Here is a 17,033-nt window from a genome sequence, read left to right as displayed (position 1 = left end):
TAAATGCACATCAAGAATTTTCAGAAAGTCTAGCTGCATGACTGTGACAGAAGCAAGCGTACTAGTCCAGTTGTTCCATCTCAGTCCCTCCAGTGCAATCAAACTCCTGTCAGACTGCTGTATTTGTCTTTTGTACTAAGCAGCCTGCCACACTAGCTTATTCAAATAGAGACTGAGTACAGAATATAGACAAGCTGACTTTTGTTATTGAAAGCTGATTGGAAGGTGGTATGGAAATCAAGGAGCAGGGAGTTTAGATATCTTAAGGGCATTCACTTTCCAACTCTTATAAAATCTAGATATTTATCAAAATATATCCATCTTAGTGTGTTTGAATGTGTGTGTGTGTGTGTGTGTGTGTGTGTGTACTCTCAGGAGTGTGGCTATGAGAATATAATCTGTAAACTTCTCTCTTTCACACTGTGCAAACTGCATTGTTTTGAGGAGAGGGAGGAGAAGTGGGAGAAGAATGCAGCAGGTTAAATTTGGCAGCGCAGCAGTTGAAGGGGAGGTGAGAGTTAAGTACAGAAAGGGGGTAGCTTAGCTAGTTTAGCCTAGCTGTGAAGAAGGATTGGGTCTTCTAGCTCATGGAAGCCAGGCACCGAGCTGCTCTGGCTCTCCCCAGAATCGGAATCATAGGGCGTGTCAGGTAGCTCTGTGAAGCCCCAAGCCACCTGGTCATCCTCAAACTCGGAGCGCACCTGCACGGGGGGCACATCGGCACACTCTTCCTCCTCATTGGAGTGGAAGTCCTGAGGGATGTAGAGCATCTCTGGGTAGTTGCGTGACACCAGGTCGCTGGTGGTGGCCAGACACACCTTACGGAAGGCGATGAGATGCATGTGGGAGTACTTGATGTATTTGTAGCGCTTGAAACCCAGGGACTCCACCGCAACGCGCCAGCTGCGCATCATCAGGGCATGGCGGTTTTGGTGGGAGGAGTCGGGCGTGATGATGAGCAGCAGGCCATGCAGCTCCAGCAGCTCATGGGCCTTCTTACAGCAGATCCAGCGCTGGTAAGGTGAGGGGAAGTAGGACAGGAGCAGTGAGAAGACCACCACATGGAAAAGCTGGGCAGGCAGTGTGTCGATGGGGTTGTGGAGCTGGCGGAGAAAGGCCTCTACCGCGTCACTGGCCAGCTGAAGCGGCTGCTGGAGCTGAAGGTTGAGGAAGTCACACTTGTACACACTCTGGGAGGAGAGAATGCAGACAGACATTCAGCACTTTCAAATGGTTCTAATGCAATCTCTTGCTATTTTTATATGAACTTGTCATTGTCATTTCACTTATGTTGTACTCTACTTGCAGCTGCAGAAAGCAAGCCGCTTTTGCTTCTGCTTTCTGCAGAATTTGTTCCCACATACTGTCTAACCACAACACTGATACCCCTGCATGAGTCATTTCTGGTGATGCCTTTGCTAATGCCAGCACTGAATCACCAGACAGGAAAACGTCACGCAGTCTATTTGTGTCAACAAGGATTGAAAACAAAATCAAAAATGAATAAGCATGCATACCTCAACTGCAGGCACTATGTCAATACCAACTGTAAGGAATTCATCAAACTTCAAGAAAGGGTTGAAGCAGCTTCCCACGTCAAGAAGGCGCATTTTCCCCAGCTGAGAGATAGAACTACAACACAAATGTGGAACGATCGTCAATGTCAAAACCAACATGTGACTTCTGCGTCCAACAGTGCCTCTTTGTTTTGGAACAACCACATCGTTAAATTTAAACCGACAGATGATTTCTTTTTTTCCAACACAACGTCACGTGCAAGTGCCCATTAAATCTTTTCAAGTGAACTTTCCGACTGTTACAGAAAATGTTATGCAAGCACGATGCGTTAACAAAATAAATTATAGATCCTTTTGATGAGGCACAAGGTCCACATATAATTTACAAATATGAGTGAAGATGCTTTTTATAAGAAACAAGAGAAAAACAAACCTAACTATATCTTATTTTTTAATCTTCAGGTTACTGTAATTATTTTCCTAGGTAATGGGTGAGAGTTTAGTTGCACTAGCAGTGTGCTTACCTGGGGATGGTGCTGTATGGTTGGGCACTTACAGATGCTGCAGCCAGACCCATGGCAAGCATCGCACTTTTCTCATCCTTTTCTAACATTCTTTTTATTCCGCCATCCAAAAAATATTCTTGACAGACACTGTGAAAGTAAAATCGAGACACTCAAATTTGACTGTGAAAGTGACAGTGAAATACCATAAAAGCAAATGAGTCAGACAGGTCTAAAACTGCAGCTGAAAGACATCTGAGGTCAGTTGTACCTGCGACACCATTCAATGCGTCCCTCTCCTTCGCAGTTTTTGGTCCAGTGGTTGTCGGCAAGATTTTTCATGGCGAGGGCGTACTCACTCAGCGTCTGCTCATCTTCGCAGTGCTCGCGCCAGATCTTGTCAAAGTCACCCACTAAGGAAAAAGATGTTAAATCAGGACAGAACTGACAAATAAAAGTCAACACAAAAAGTCAATTACACACCTCACAACTTCAAAGTCAGCTTAAACTACTGGTATCATCATGCTGAAGTCCTTTTTTGCTTTCTTTTAGTCAGACACATCCATCCACAGCTAGTAGCAAACATTCACAACCTACTTGCCAACTTTGGTAATCCCCTTTAGCACCAAAACATGCCAGTACGTCTTTTGGAAAAAACCTGCTAAAAAAGTCCAGGCCACATTTACTGCTACATTGCCTACATGTTCACCCGTCTCTGCCAGCACAGAAGTGGAACTGTTCCCCTAGAAGTCCTCCTCAAATAGCCATTTCACAGTTATAATAAAGTCCACAACAATTCCCTCCAGGGCATCTTCACAGTGTACAGCCTGTAGCATAGGCAAACAAGCTGATAAGGGAGAAATCCCATGACCACAAGGAAAAACTCTGATTCAGATTTGCAGAAATGAAAGGACAACAAGAGGAGTGGTGGTAAACAGCAGCGCTCTAGAAGCATGACCACGGTGATTCAATGCCAAGCCTACCAGATCACGCTTTACTTATTAACCACTCATGAGGTCCGCTAGCAGGAACGACTTCTCTGTGCAGTTCTAGTCTCCAAAACAACCAACTAGTCTCTCTTACTCCGAATATTTTCGGATTTATTTAAAACATGACTCGATCTAACATAATTTAAAAGACTACATCATGGTTAAGTAGTGATTTTAAGGTGGGACAGCACCTACACAAATAACAGCCAAACATGACCTTTATGCATTGCTTGCTGCATAACTGATAGACAATGTTGCAACAGCACAAGACTGACGCCACAAATATTACTTTAACTGATTTTTTTTTAAAACATTGTTGATGAATTGTTTTAAACTAGTAAAAGTTGTCTTGATGTGCTTCTTCTATTTTTGCTGTTTGCTTTGAGATTAGAGAGCAGTGACATGGTGAAATGCATATTTTTGATTCAGAGGCAGTCATATGAAACACACCAGCCAGGCATGCAAGCAGGAGACAACCTAAATCATGATATTTGGGGCTTTTATACTTGCAAATTCAGTTAAATCCAATAGCCTAGTTGGCTCAAGATAAAGATTTGCACCTGCTGTTTTGAATTTGCCTGTTTGTGTTCACCTCCCACACGGTCTCCAGTAGGACTACGCATTTCCTCAGAAGGAGAGTCTGAGCATCAACAGCACAAAGCCTCAGTGTGGGTAGGCATTGTAGCAAGTTTTTAAATCCAGGGCACTTCAGCATCGGCGGTCTTCAACTTCAAGCTCGTAGCTGGAATAAACCCCTCTGTCAGTGCCGCAAAGTGAAATGTCAGTTTTGTCTCTGAGCAATGAAGATGTTGAGCACTCTGACACTCAGACTTCATACGTCTGCACTAATGTGTTGTGAAAGGGTTTTTCCAAACTTCCCATTTTGCATCATGCTCTTATCCAGATTGATTCATAATAGGAAATAAGACCAATGTTTTTGTTCTCAGGACAGACAGCTGGTGATGAACACACACAGTGACTATGATACAGTCTCTCTTCACAGCTTTAAAAAGATCCACTGACTCTTTTTATTTTAGTCACTGGGACACAAGCACCTGAGAAAATAAAGCTGCATTTAGTTTTGCATTCTTGCATCTGATAGGGTCGATTATGGTCCTGCAAATTTAGCAAATAGTTATGAGCTTGTTCCGAGTTAAGACAGATGAGGTGCTCGAGAGAGCAACATCCCAGGCGAACATTTTGTCCAAGAACCCACAGATTCAGAGATACAGTATCATCTACTCCCACTAAGTGTTATATTTTGCCTTTTTTGTACTTCCTCAAATTGCAGAAGTAAATCTACCCTAAAGCGGTATCCGAAGTGTTAGTTTGGATCTTATCTTAATTTATAAGTATAAAGAGTAAAATCTTCAGTCTCTGATGTTCTCAGGTCAGGAGACAATGCCTCTAACAGGTAGTGTCAAAGATTACTTTCTAGGCAATGACTCAGACCATGCCAAACCTCCTGCCATACTAGGTATTGGATAAGAAATAGCATGTATCATCCTAAGGTCAACCAACTGTCATTTTGTCTATGATGTTTCCCAAATGATTACTATATGATATATAGAATTTATATTCTGATATTGTAGCCACACTGTCCAGCCCTAGCGGCAGACCATTAACCTGTTGTGCCATGTACCTCTGCGCTACTTCCTGGCAAAAAGGTCAAGCTCAACGGCTTTTCTTTTAATTTTGTGCAAATGGCCAACCTCTACCTCAGCTCTCATGATATGAGCCCTTCCTATCCTTCCCTGCAGTTTCACATATAATCAGCTCCTTAGTTTAGATCCACTCACAGAAGCTCTAGCTTCAGGTCTTCAAACAAACTGTGTGTTTGTTGTGTGTAATGCATGCATCATTGAATCTGTGGGGTATTTTTTTTTTTTTTTTCAATATCTGATGTAAGAAACTTATTTGTCTATGCCGTCCAGTTCAGAAAAACAGAAATAAAGCTAATTTTTAATTAGATTAGATTAGATTAGATTGTAAAAGTTCCACCAACTGTTTGTTCAGTCCACAGCGTTATCACTTATTGGCAATAAAAGAGGCAATAGAAGGTCATTTACTGTCAACAGATTTTGACTCTTGAGCTTGGCTGTTTGGGTTTCATTAGAAACCTATTACACTAATGTACACTGGTTTTCGAAAATAGTTGATACATGTTCACACTAGTACTTAAGTTAATAAACGGCAATGCCATTTGCAGTGGTTATAGCTAGCTAATGTTATGAAGTAGCTTGAAAGGCCTTGTTTGCTGAATGCAACCCTCAGTGCGGTCTGCTTCGACAGCTAACCAGCCACACAACACCGTTAGCTAGAACGGGTAACGTTACCAAGCAGAATAAGTTGTCTTTACTAGGGATCACTGCTAACGGAAAGGAGTTAATGTTGTATTTGAGAGCTAACGTGTTAAAGTGTTAGCCACTCGACTGCAGGGCCACAGAGAGACAGAGGGGCCCATTAATAAGGCTGCTTACCCTCTCTGTATTTCCTCCGCAGTTTTCTGTGAACGTTTTTGACGACCCCTGACAGCTTCTCCTGCTCCCTCTTGTACGGTGCTTCGTCTGGAATCGGCACGTAAAACAGCTCTGTGTGGTTTTCCGTCTCCCCTGTCTCGACATTGTCCCTGAGGTCCATAGCACCGCACCGCCGATGCTGCCCTAGCCAGTTGGTTCCCCTTTTCCCAGAAGCAAACGGACCGGCGAACCGCTCCACCGGCCAACAAAACGCAAGCTGATTGGTTGACTTTGACAGACATGCTTTGGAACTGACAGTCCGTCGTCCAATCACAGGCCTGGAAGAGTACCTGAGCCCTGCTTACGCATAGACATATGTCTATGTGCGTGCGCATAGGCATGCGAGTGCGTGCCATGGAGCGTTTAAATGCGCCTTGTAAATCTCAATACTCCTGAAGTTATCCCAACTTCTGCATTACTGCCGTGATGTCGACGATTTCATGTTGTTGAGGATTTGCGATGTGTGTTGTGATGTGTTTATTATTTTTATATGTGAGAAAAAGACACATTTCTTACATTGGACGAATCAATAAGATTTTTCCTATTCTATTCTATACTATTCTATTATATTCTATTCCACTGACGAAGGTGGAATCAGGGAAGGAAGGTGAATGTTCATGAACATAACATAAATATATCCATAAGTAGGTCCAGCTAAATGTTGTTCAAGTAGCCTACTCTTGTTTAGCATCCAGAGTGTATGCCGTTCTCTTAATACATCCATGGTGTATGCACGTGATGTCAAAATACAAAAATAAACATCTTACATTCAGTATGAAAAACATTTTACAACCCATAAAGGGTTAAAAGGATTTTATAGGACGTTACATTTTGTATTTCATTGTGCATTCAATTTGACTTGTAGCATAGTGCCACCCAATGGTTCCAGTGTTATGTGGACCCAATGTGTATATATCTTTTAATACAGTTGGAACTTGATCTATAGGGAATGCATAGTCATTCATTTCTTTGCACAGTTAATTATACCCTTCTGTATGTCTCACAAAATGTTATTGTGTTTCTTTTGGTGGCTAAAAATGTTCCTGTTCATTTGGCAAAAGAGAGTGCTAATCCTCCCAATGGACTTCACTGAAATCTCTTGGCGAGTACATTACTGCAGCTGTGTTCAGCTCAAAACACAGCTAAAAGCCAAAGTTCAAATAGGGAGTAAGGACTACATACTATCGCTACAAGTGACTTGATTTGACATTATGTTCCTTCAAAATCACCCAACTACTTTGAACAAGAATTGAACACATTCAGAAGAGTACTTCTGTTTTATTGATATTTTATTATTATCTGTTTTATCATTACTATTGTTGTTGACTCACACTAAAGACATGGACTTGGCTCAAGGTTTGCCCTCTATTTGGAACAACTTAAAGAAGTGTGCCACTCTTTCTCAGAGAGTCAGCTTGATGCCAAACATATTTTAATACTGATAAGCAGTGATAACAAAATACCCAATTTGATCGGAATGCAGCCCGAGATAAAAAAAAAAAAAAACTAAAACATTTCAACACACCAGAAACACAAATAAGAATCCAACCTGTCAGGTAAGAATCCGGTTTCTTTGTTCTTGTAGAGTTTCAGGGTATGACCGCAGATCTATAACATACCACTGATGGCATTCATATTTTCTTTGGAAAAGCACTGATTGCAGTTTTAGATTATCTGTTACCAACTTGCATACTTTTAGAGGAAATAAAACCTATTCCAAGTATATAAACATTGCTGTTCATTTGTAAGTGAGTAAAATGTAGTGCAACTCATTACAGGAAACTGTCATGTGTCTTTGAAGACAATGTTAGTCTATCTGTTTTTCAGTGATGCATTAACTCAGTGTATAATAACCACACAGGCTGAAATATCTCAGCATCTATTGATTGCCATGACATTTTGTGCAGACATTCAACGTCCGTTGAAGATGAATCCTAATGACTTTTGTACTAGTGGACTTCTACCACCATGAAGTTCACTTTTGTGGTTATGAGTGAAATGTCTCAACAACTATTGGAACAATGAAATTTGGAACAGACAATCATCTTCCTTTCAGGATATACGTATACTGTAATCGCTTTTCATCTAGTGATATCATCTGGTCAACATTTTCATTTGTCCAATTCATTGGTTTGTGACCCAATACCTGCAAAACTAACATTTTCATCAGCTTTAGGTGCACTTTGTGTTTAGTGCTTATAAGAATATGTTAGAACCAGCTAAAGATGGTGAACATGGTAAGCATTATATCTGCTAAAAAACAAAAAGTTAGCCTTGTCATTGTGAGCATGTTAGCTCAAAGCACCGCTTCAAAGCTGCTAGCATGGCTGTAGACTATAGTCTTGTTTTTAATACCTGGTGGATATGAAATTGCAGAAATTAAAATAATTAAATCTATTCTTACTGTTATTCACTCAGCTACTATTGTTAGTCAACTATTAGTTATGTGGCCACTACTAGTAATAAAAAGCCATTGAACACATTCATTTATTTGTCTTTTGTAGGCCTACAATTTATTCATGCCAGACTTGAAAAGTGAAAAGTAAATACACACAGAACACTGATAGGTTTCATTTACACCTCAAAAATGCATTACCGCTGTGTAGAACTGATCAGTGTGAGCAATGGTCCGCAGCCTGTTGTCGACGCTAAGTTTTATGTACAGTAAAGCATAAAGAAAATGGGTTTATACTCTCACAACAGAGAGTTAACATCCTCCCATAGGGAATACACAGCATTTATTCTGATATGTGTCATATATACTTGTAATGCCCATTATAATTCATTGTTGTATATATTTTCTTCATCTACTTCTTCTATTTAAACCATTAGTAATTGTGTAGGTTTTGCTCAAATATTACGTAATGGGAATAATCAAATTGTGGTATGAGGTAGCAAAAAGGGAGAGTTATTATTTTGTGGGTGTCATGTCAGCACCTTGTACACCCATGAACCTCTGAAGTCCATGGTAAACAATACCACAACTAAAACATATTTTTACAGTTTAATTTTACCTGTTGTGTTGTTGTTTTTGTTGTTCTGGCTGCCTCTCTCTTTGACAGTAGAGCCAAACCACTGATAACAAGTAGAGCCCAAAACAGGCAAGAAAATCATAACGGTAGGCCACAACTAAAAATACAACTAACAAGGTGGCGTATAACAATGTTCTTGAGATATTGCTGCAGGAAAAGGTCTCTTTCCACCATGAAACATTTCTGTTGATGCTTTCCTGTCCACCTGACGCTGGCAGAGCTGCAGCTGTGTGTTGGATGTCTGCAGTCTCTGTGTCCTCGTGATGGTCCTTCAGACGGCTCAGGTGCTGTTCTTCGTCCAGAGATTCACTGATGGGTGGCATGGGTGTGGACAGTAGTTTGCTTCTGCTTACAGAGGGCCTTTTGCCTGCACTAAAACCTGTATCTTTGTTCCTGTCTTTCTGGGCCTGTGCCCCAGTGTGAACGGCCCTCAGACAGTGCATGTACAACTCCACCTCGTCGTCTGAGTCGGACTCTGCTGAAGCGCTGTCGTGGCTCGTTGGGTCGCTTTTAGGTTCATCCGTAAAAATGCACGAACCGCCCTCCGCAGCGACAAGTTCGTTTTCATCTCTCGCAGCTTTTGATAGGTCATGTGTAACATGCTCGTTGCTTTGGAAATCTTCCTCCTTGTAAAGATGCATTTCAGTTGGGATGTGTCCATCATTTTCTTTGTCTATTACTCTCTTGTCCTGCACATTGTTCACCAGAGCAGATAAACCATCCTCAACCTTGTTTTGTGTATTGTCTAACCTCTCTTCAAAACACCCCACTTCATTTCCCCCGTCGATTATCATGGTCTCTGACTCTGCATGTGCAATCTCTGACTCTCCTGTTTCAGCAACTAGAATTTCCTCCTTGTAATCTGGATTCTCTTCTTCTACGTTTTGCTTTACCTCATCCTCCCACTCCACACTTGCTTCATCGTCATTGGTCAAGTCTATTTCCATTTCTTCCTCCTTCTCTATCTTCTCTTCATCTTGGACATTTGTCTTTTCAATACTGACCTCTTGTATCTCTGTAAAGTGTTTTTCTTTCTCTAACTCTGTCTCCTCTTGTTCCTCTCTTTTCTCCACTTCAATCTCCTCAGCCTGTTCTTCCTCTCTAGCTGTCTTTGTGGCTTGAACATATTCTAAATCGTTCACGTCTTCCCTGTCTTTTCCAGCCACAATCTCCCCAATGTCGTCCTCTCCAATTGTGTGCTCTCCCTCTAAAACATCTGCATCCTCAGCCTTGTTCTCTGTTTTTAAACTTACTGCCTCACTTTCCTCTTCTTCTGTTAATATGCTTTTCTCCTCTTCTTCAACCATCATTTCCCAGTTTACCTCAGTAGTGTCTGCAAAACACAAATTCTCCTGTTTCGCGACAGCAGCTTCCATTTCAAGATGCTCTGTTTTTTGTGTGTCTTCATCTTTGAGCTCCGAGAACGTGTCACCGTGTATGTGATTACTCATCGTTGCTTTTGTCGTTGACTCAGCTACCTCACCAATGACCTTCATTTCAGCAGAGTGTTTTGTTTCATCTCTATGCAAGTTGTTCACCAGTTTCTTTCCTTCTTCCACATAATTAGTTTCAAAAGATAGCTGAGTTGTTGTGACGTTCTTTTCCTCCACAGTCTCAAAACTAGGAACGTCGCTATTGTCAGTTCCTTTCGCAGCTGAATTATTGATGTGGTCAGGATTTAAATCACAGAAAGCTTTATCCTCCTCTGTAATGGCACTTGTTGATGATATGGTTGCTGTTTTGCCAACGTCATCATTGTTGTTTGATTCATGTACACACTTACAGTCGGTTGCTTCACTGCGGCTGGTCTGTTGGTCGGTCTCGTCATCACTAACACGCTCTGATACACTCTGAGAAGGTTGAAGTGACATAAATGAGGTTTCTAGACTGGTCATGACCTCTTGTGTTTCACTTTGTGCAAGGGTTTCATCTAGATTAGTTTTAGTTTGTGTGCATGTATGCTCTGGCAAGTCATGAGTGAGATTGTCTTCCTGCGCTTCTCCCTGGAGATGTACATTCTTAGTGGGTATATGTGGATTCAACAAATGTGTATTTAAAATGTTTACAGCATGTGCATGTATGACTGTGTCTCCTGAAATAGTTTTTGGAACCTCCGATGTAGTGCGTCTCTGGTCTGAACGTATAATATCATCTGGATCCTGCAGTGTTTCTGCATGGTGCAGGATGCTGTTTGCTGTCACACTCAAGCTCGTTTCTTCTTCTTCAATGGCAGTGCTATTTGTGGCGGCATCTAAGCATTCTTTGTTTGATTCCTGGGTCTCAGTCACATTTCCCTGAACTTCGTCATCATTAGCGTCTGTACGAACAGTGCAGCTAGTAAGTGCGCTTTCAATTCCAGCATTCAGTGTAGCTTGTACTGGATTTGCCCGATCGCTTTCACTTCCCAACCTGCCAAACACCTGATGATACAGCGGAGCCACCACGGTTCCAAATGTGAAGCTGTTGGTCTGGCTAACGAGGCTTTCACTGTTCACTACTGAAATAACTCTGTCAGCTGGTTCCACTGCGATGTCGCATTCCTCAGCGTTTGAGACGGACTTGTTGATATTTTGGCATTCGGCGGGAGCAAGCTCTTCATTTGATGGGTTGTCTAGAATATCTCTGGCACTCTCACCTCCTGATAATGTGGCTGAGTCAGCCAAATTGATGCTCTCAGATTCCTCTGTCTCGTTGTTACACGTGCAGTTGTGTGCTGGTGACGTATCGTGTTGAACATCAAGGAGAGGTTTGCTGCATGTTTCCAGTGATTCAGAAACAAAGTGAGAACCGTCTGATTTACTGCTCCCCTCAGGAAATGATCGCACATCTGAGTGCTTCTCCTCCGGGGTTTCTTCTTGAGCTGCCTGTTTTGCTTCTGGAGGTGATTCATCTCTTTCAGTGTCATCCGCTCCACCCTTTGTCCGAGAAAAGTAGTCCCTCACCCGAGCCATCCGTGCAGCCTTTCTGCAACCTCTTCGGCTGCAGTTCAGTCTGTTCTCGGTCTGTCCATCAACAACAGGGAAAGATTAATTTTAGTTTGCTCACACAGTAGGCCTAGTTATGCTGTTTCACAAAAAGGGAGTGGGGTGACATTTAAACACAAACACACACACACACACACACACACACACACACACACACACACACACACACACACACACACACACACACACACACTTCAGATTAAAGTATATCCTTAACTGCATTTTTGTTTAATTAAATATACAAAGACAAACAATTAAAATAGTCTTCAAATAGCAAGCATGACAAATTATGAGACACTGAGGAATTGCAAACAGCATGTACTGAGTGTCCTTTAGGTGCACAGTATGTGCTGTCACGTTGCTACTCAAGTTCTGGTTCATGTGATATTCTCTCAGAAAGTGCACCAGGGGTCATGTTAGGTTTTCTGTTCCTTCTGATGCCTCATAGACACACTATAGTGTATTTAAGTCCACCTTTCATAGCCAATAATGCTTGTCAAATCAAGTTTGAAAATAAGAGATTATTTAAACAACCAAAAATAATTTGCGTCTTGTGTCTGATGAGAAGGATTTAGGATTTCACACCAGTTAGAGAAAGTCTCAATATTTGACTAGGAAGTCTATAGGCAAGCCATAAAATGTATAAATAAACTGGACTGGTGTGATTTTTTTTTAACTCACCAGTAATTTCTTTCGATCTTCCTCTGATGCTCCTGACTGGATATTAGAGATTTGCTTGGCTTTCATAGTGTCCTCTTGCTCTACATGTTGTGACACATCTGGAGAAAAAAAACATTTAAATGTATCTTGAGGTGTTTTTTTTAAATTCACAATAACTTTCTTCATTTCCCAATCGGCAAAGTAAATATTCACCTGGTGAAATGTTTTTCTGAGCTGAATCTTCCGTTGCAGACATGTTTTCCACAGTGGAGAAGTTCTGACTGTGAATCAATAAAATTGTGATCAGTCAGACTTCTATGTGACTATCACCAATCAACAAACCACATTAGGTGGAGATAAATTAATCCTTTTGATTAAAAGATTTCAAATAATTTTGCTGATGGTGTTTGATCATAATATTCATTCAGCAATAATATATAGAGGGTTTCCACCAGTTACGTTATATAATTAGCTTCAAGCTTAAGGAAAATACTGACCTCACATAGTCTACGTATACATAAACCTGATTGGCTAGTTTATCCTTTGCTCAACAGGTTCAACAGAAGCCGATATTTTTTTAAATTGCATGGCAGAATTTGGCCAGCCTGCTTTCCAACCTTTGGCACAATTGGCTTTTCTCCTGACCATTGTGTCTAAAAACATCACCAGTGTTGACCTTCAAAAATCCCTATCAATGATCCTCACCTGACAGTCTTAAGGCAGCCTTTTTTGTTCACATTTTCCTTCTGTGGCTTCTCTTTCCTCTCTTTCACTCTCTGGTGACAGAACAGCACGTAGTTCCTGTTGTTATTGTTGGCCCAGAATGTCCCCACCGGAGTCTCATATCGCAGACAAAAGTCAACTCTGGCTCCCCGCTCCCCGAATGGAGGCACCAGGGTGAGCTTAAATGAGAAACAGTCCATCAGACTGTCATTGGAACCAGGCATGTACTCTGCCAGGAGGTCAAAGTGGCTTGACCACGAGTCCAAAGTGGTTCGGATATACACCGCCTTATTGAAGGAGATGTTGAGGACACGGATCACTCCTTTAAGTATTGTGGTCCCTGGGAGTAACTCGATAGCCTCTAACTCCAATTTCTGCTCCCGGACTTTGACAAACAGCTCCTTATTAGACAACGGAAGGGAGAAAGTGAGAGGAGATAGGAAGTATTCCTCTGCATCTCTACCTTCGCCCTCAGAAGAGTCACATAGTGGCAGCTTGGGTACATCCCAAGTGTCAAACTCCTTTACATGCACCAAACTGAGGCCTTTGGCATCTGCAAAAGACACTCTCCTGGAGCCAGACAGGGGCGGCTCAGGCTCCGAGTCCTCGTCACTGACAGAGCTCTTTCTACGTGGGAGAGGAGAAGATTTTGGCCTGATGCCGTTCACCACCTCATACTCATCATCGTCCACGTCCGAGGAGCTGAGGCCTGGCACTTCTAAGAGGTTACAGGCCCCAGAAGGTCTTGTTTGTCCCACAAACTCCATGGGGCTCCCTGTAGGAGAGTCAGCAGGAAGTGAACTGCAGTGCTTCTGCTTCTGGCAACTGACATTGAACATGCTCTGACTTAACAGATGGAATCAAGTTACAGATGACATTGTTGCAAGGGCCAACACTATAAATAGGCCAGAAGGGACTTAAACTATGTACAGTAGTCTAACCTCAGGAGGAGAAAATATTATCCTGTTGCCTCTCTGAGTGTGAACATTTGCGTGATATAACCAATCATATAGATTGATAATTATCTACTTTTCTCGCTAGAAAACTTCTCCAACAAAAGTACAGTGTTGTGGACACTGTCCTTATGTAACTGTAGTAATTTCTCCCTGGAGAGTTGTAATGCTGTTTGTATAACAAGCATGAGATTTACCTTGGCAGCTATTTGTGTTTTATTGCTTTTGGCCCACAACGGCTCACATGAGGTCTAAAACAGAACAAATGGCCTCTGCATACTGTTTAGGCTTCCAAAATAGTTTCCACTGACCAATCGCTGACTCTCTGATGGTGCAATAACTGTGAAAGTATGTAAGAAACAACCATTCCACATAAGCTCATTCTTTTTTCTGCTTATCAAGATGTATCTTGTGTTTGTAATACATTTCCTGTGTTTATCTCACAGCTGTGACAAAGTGGCATGTCCATGCCCCAGCCACAACCAAAGTGCTTAGTCCGTAATCTTACTAAGCAAATAAAATACATATTTTAACAGTGAGTAAGAGTTAAAATATGTATCTTAACTGAAGAATGGTGAACCCCCCACTGAATTTGATATAAACAGTATAAAAGCATGTCAGACTGTCTGGAAGATAACAGTTTTGTCCAACAGGGAAGAACTAAACTGGATGTGGGATCAGATACGGACAGGATGCTCTAAAGTTTACTGCAGTGCTAGGACTTGTAAGTAAAATAAACAATGAATACAGAGAAAGGAAGAACAAGACAACATCTCACAGATACTTCATACAACAAAGAAGAAAAAGTGGTATGTGGCTTCATAAATGCGTCTGAGACAGAAGAGAGCAGCAGAGAAATGATTGCACAGGGAATGGCTGCAACAATGGCAGATGCTGTCAGTACCTATGAGAGCATCCTCACCAACCCAGCTCATCCACCAGACAACACAAGCAGCTCCACAGACAATCCCTCCTCAGAGGACACACAGCTCTTCTCAAAGCCCTCGCTCTCCTACATTGCCCTGATTGCCAAAGTCCTCTTGTCATCCCCCTCCCAAAAACTCAACCTGGCGTCCATCTACAGAGCAATGGAGGAGCGGTTTCCCTACCTCAGGAGCCGGGGCCAGAGCTGGAGGAACAGTGTCCGACACAACTTGTCCGTGAACGACTGCTTTGTGAAGGTGAGCCGCTGCGAGGACGGTCGGGGCCACTACTGGGGTGTCCACAAGGCTCATCTGAGAGACTTCCAGCAGGGAAACTTCAAGCAGTACAGGAAGGTTAGGGGGAGGAGGAAGAGGGAGAGACATGACAAAACGGCTTGGACGGAGACCAGTTGCTTCCTGGGAAGGTTCTATGAGAGCAGATCTTTGGGTTGTGTGGAGCCACAATGCCCTCTGCAGGAACAAAGGAAGCATCAGATGAGTTCTTTGGACTGGACCCAACCTCGCTATCAGCCTTGGAGCCTCAGTGCAGGCTGGGTACAATCCCCCAGCTGGATGAGACATTACTATTTCCCAGAGAGGCTGCCTGACTCATATGACAGGGCTGCAGCTGGGAGAGGGCACGGCAGTCAACCCATGACTTCCAGACTGCGCTGTTGGGGCATGAAAAAGGCATATGGAGGCAGGTCCATGACACCACCAGTGCAAGAGATCAGGTTCCCTGGTTGCTGGTGTATGTCTCCAGTCATCAAAGAGTTAATAAAACCTTTACCTTACAAAGTCAACTTTTAATTTCATCCCTGAACTGTCTTAAAGTATTATAATGAAAAGTAAAACAAGATGAAGACTAAATGGAAATGGTTTTTTTTCTCTCCTGTTTCTGAATATACAGAAGAAATGTAGATTAGTTATTTTCCCAATAAAAACTGGAGGGCAGATAAATACTAATCCAGTAGGTGGCAGAAAGTTACCTTGGTAACAATATCTGTAATTCAATCATTAATTGCTCTGTCATGCTTTAAAGACGTTTTGTAGATAGAACATCTATTTTATCTATATCTATTTGGCTTCTCTTCTCAAATGTCACTTATATAAATGCATCATATCTAAAGTTACAGCACTTTTACACACATTTACATGGTGTCAATAGATTCATCCTTATGCGTTACATTATTGTTGTGTACATTCAAAGCTATGCCATGTTATTTCTTCATTCTTATGCCACGATAAAAGAGAAAACCTTAACATTGTGTGTATGCAAATAATGGATTATTTGTTCTTTACCTTGATATTCCTCTCGTCTCACCAAAGTATAATTACTCCTGATGCTATATGGCAGCCTGACCTTTACTACTCATCATCTTCCTTCATCATGTAGTTGCAGTCTGTAAAACATTTTGCAATAAAGAGCTGACATTACAAGAAGCCACTGTAAGAGTGTAGTATGCTTAACAGAAGAAAAGAGCAACAAAAGAGTAAAACCAACATGTTTAAAATCATGAAGAGGTGTAGAACTGTCCTGTACAAAGTTGATTACGTCCGAGTCATTTCAGGTATTGTTTGTGTAGCTGTGTTGAAGTTTTACACTCTAGGGTACACAGCATTTATCAACAGCCAAAATTAAAACACTTTCATTTGTTTTAAACAGATGTACTGATATGCTATTCAAATAAAAGTGCTGACGCCACTGTAAATAGCACTTTGATAACAGTTTGACAGTTGTGTAGCCGCAGTTCTTTTTGTTGTTGATACTGCATATCTAAATAAAGTCACAGACAACTACACTTGTCTTTTCTGAGAGCGAACCCTTTGTTTTAATCATTAAAGACAATAAATGATGCTTGTTTTGAGGCATTTTTTATTGGATTGTGTATGTCTATGAATATCAACAAAGAAAAGCAAATGCCTACAAAAATGGTTTCTTACTGCAAAATAATTAACCAAAAAGCACAACATCATGTTTTGTCTATATATAATATGTCAAAATATACATTATATTTTATATGATTGCAATGTAGATGTGATGTTTATTAATCCAAAATATAGAGGACCTTTTCAAGTCAAGTAGACATTTATTTGTCCCCAGAGGGGCAATTTTATTTATATAAATGTTAAAAATGAAATCAGCACTACAAATGTGGAGACACTCAGTTAAGCCCTGTTACTTTTAAACCCAAAATAATAATATAAAAAAAAGCTCTGGCTGATTTTC

General features: G+C 41.4%; 2 protein-coding genes across 5 annotated transcripts; both read right to left on the bottom strand.

The window, feature by feature from the left end:
* Positions 1–536: 536 nt before the first annotated feature.
* On the bottom strand, positions 537–5,752 carry bmt2 (base methyltransferase of 25S rRNA 2 homolog). 3 transcript variants are annotated; one of them, XM_039809953.1, is made up of 5 exons: positions 5,490–5,752; positions 2,292–2,433; positions 2,042–2,170; positions 1,518–1,632; positions 537–1,190 (listed from the first exon to the last, which is right to left on the bottom strand). In XM_039809953.1, the coding sequence occupies exons 1-5, from the start codon at positions 5,647–5,649 to the stop codon at positions 555–557; spliced, it is 1,182 nt and encodes a 393-aa protein (XP_039665887.1). In that variant the 5' UTR covers positions 5,650–5,752; the 3' UTR covers positions 537–554. The 3 variants fall into 3 exon arrangements, with proteins under 3 accessions (XP_039665887.1, XP_039665889.1, XP_039665888.1); XM_039809955.1 differs by lacking the exon at positions 5,490–5,752 and adding an exon at positions 2,722–2,950; XM_039809954.1 differs by lacking the exon at positions 5,490–5,752 and adding an exon at positions 2,618–2,949.
* A 2,262-nt stretch (positions 5,753–8,014) lies between these two features.
* ppp1r3ab (protein phosphatase 1, regulatory subunit 3Ab) lies at positions 8,015–15,084 on the bottom strand. Of its 2 annotated transcripts, XM_039809671.1 has the most exons (5): positions 14,990–15,084; positions 12,910–13,702; positions 12,418–12,485; positions 12,226–12,323; positions 8,015–11,562 (listed from the first exon to the last, which is right to left on the bottom strand). In XM_039809671.1, the coding sequence occupies exons 2-5, from the start codon at positions 13,692–13,694 to the stop codon at positions 8,539–8,541; spliced, it is 3,975 nt and encodes a 1,324-aa protein (XP_039665605.1). In that variant the 5' UTR covers positions 13,695–13,702; positions 14,990–15,084; the 3' UTR covers positions 8,015–8,538. The 2 variants fall into 2 exon arrangements, with proteins under 2 accessions (XP_039665605.1, XP_039665604.1); XM_039809670.1 differs by lacking the exon at positions 14,990–15,084 and having other exon boundaries at positions 12,910–14,514.
* Positions 15,085–17,033: the final 1,949 nt, after the last annotated feature.

Source organism: Perca fluviatilis, chromosome 8 (assembly GCF_010015445.1).
Source record: "Perca fluviatilis chromosome 8, GENO_Pfluv_1.0, whole genome shotgun sequence".
NCBI classification, from domain to species: Eukaryota; Metazoa; Chordata; class Actinopteri; order Perciformes; family Percidae; genus Perca; species Perca fluviatilis.
This window is presented reverse-complemented; position numbering and strand designations above follow the sequence as displayed.

Coding starts and splice junctions, on each gene's coding strand:
- bmt2 (XM_039809953.1), bottom strand. CDS start 5,649: ATGGACCTCAGGGACAATGTCGAGACAGGGGAGACGGAAAACCACACA. Junction 2,434..5,489: donor GCGGAGGAAATACAGAGAGG/GTAAGCAGCCTT, acceptor CTTTTTCCTTAG/TGGGTGACTTTGACAAGATC. Junction 1,633..2,041: donor CCATACAGCACCATCCCCAG/GTAAGCACACTG, acceptor TTTGTGTTGTAG/TTCTATCTCTCAGCTGGGGA.
- ppp1r3ab (XM_039809670.1), bottom strand. CDS start 13,766: ATGTTCAATGTCAGTTGCCAGAAGCAGAAGCACTGCAGTTCACTTCCT. Junction 12,324..12,417: donor TCAGAAAAACATTTCACCAG/GTGAATATTTAC, acceptor TTTTTTCTCCAG/ATGTGTCACAACATGTAGAG. Junction 11,563..12,225: donor AAGATCGAAAGAAATTACTG/GTGAGTTAAAAA, acceptor GTTGATGGACAG/ACCGAGAACAGACTGAACTG.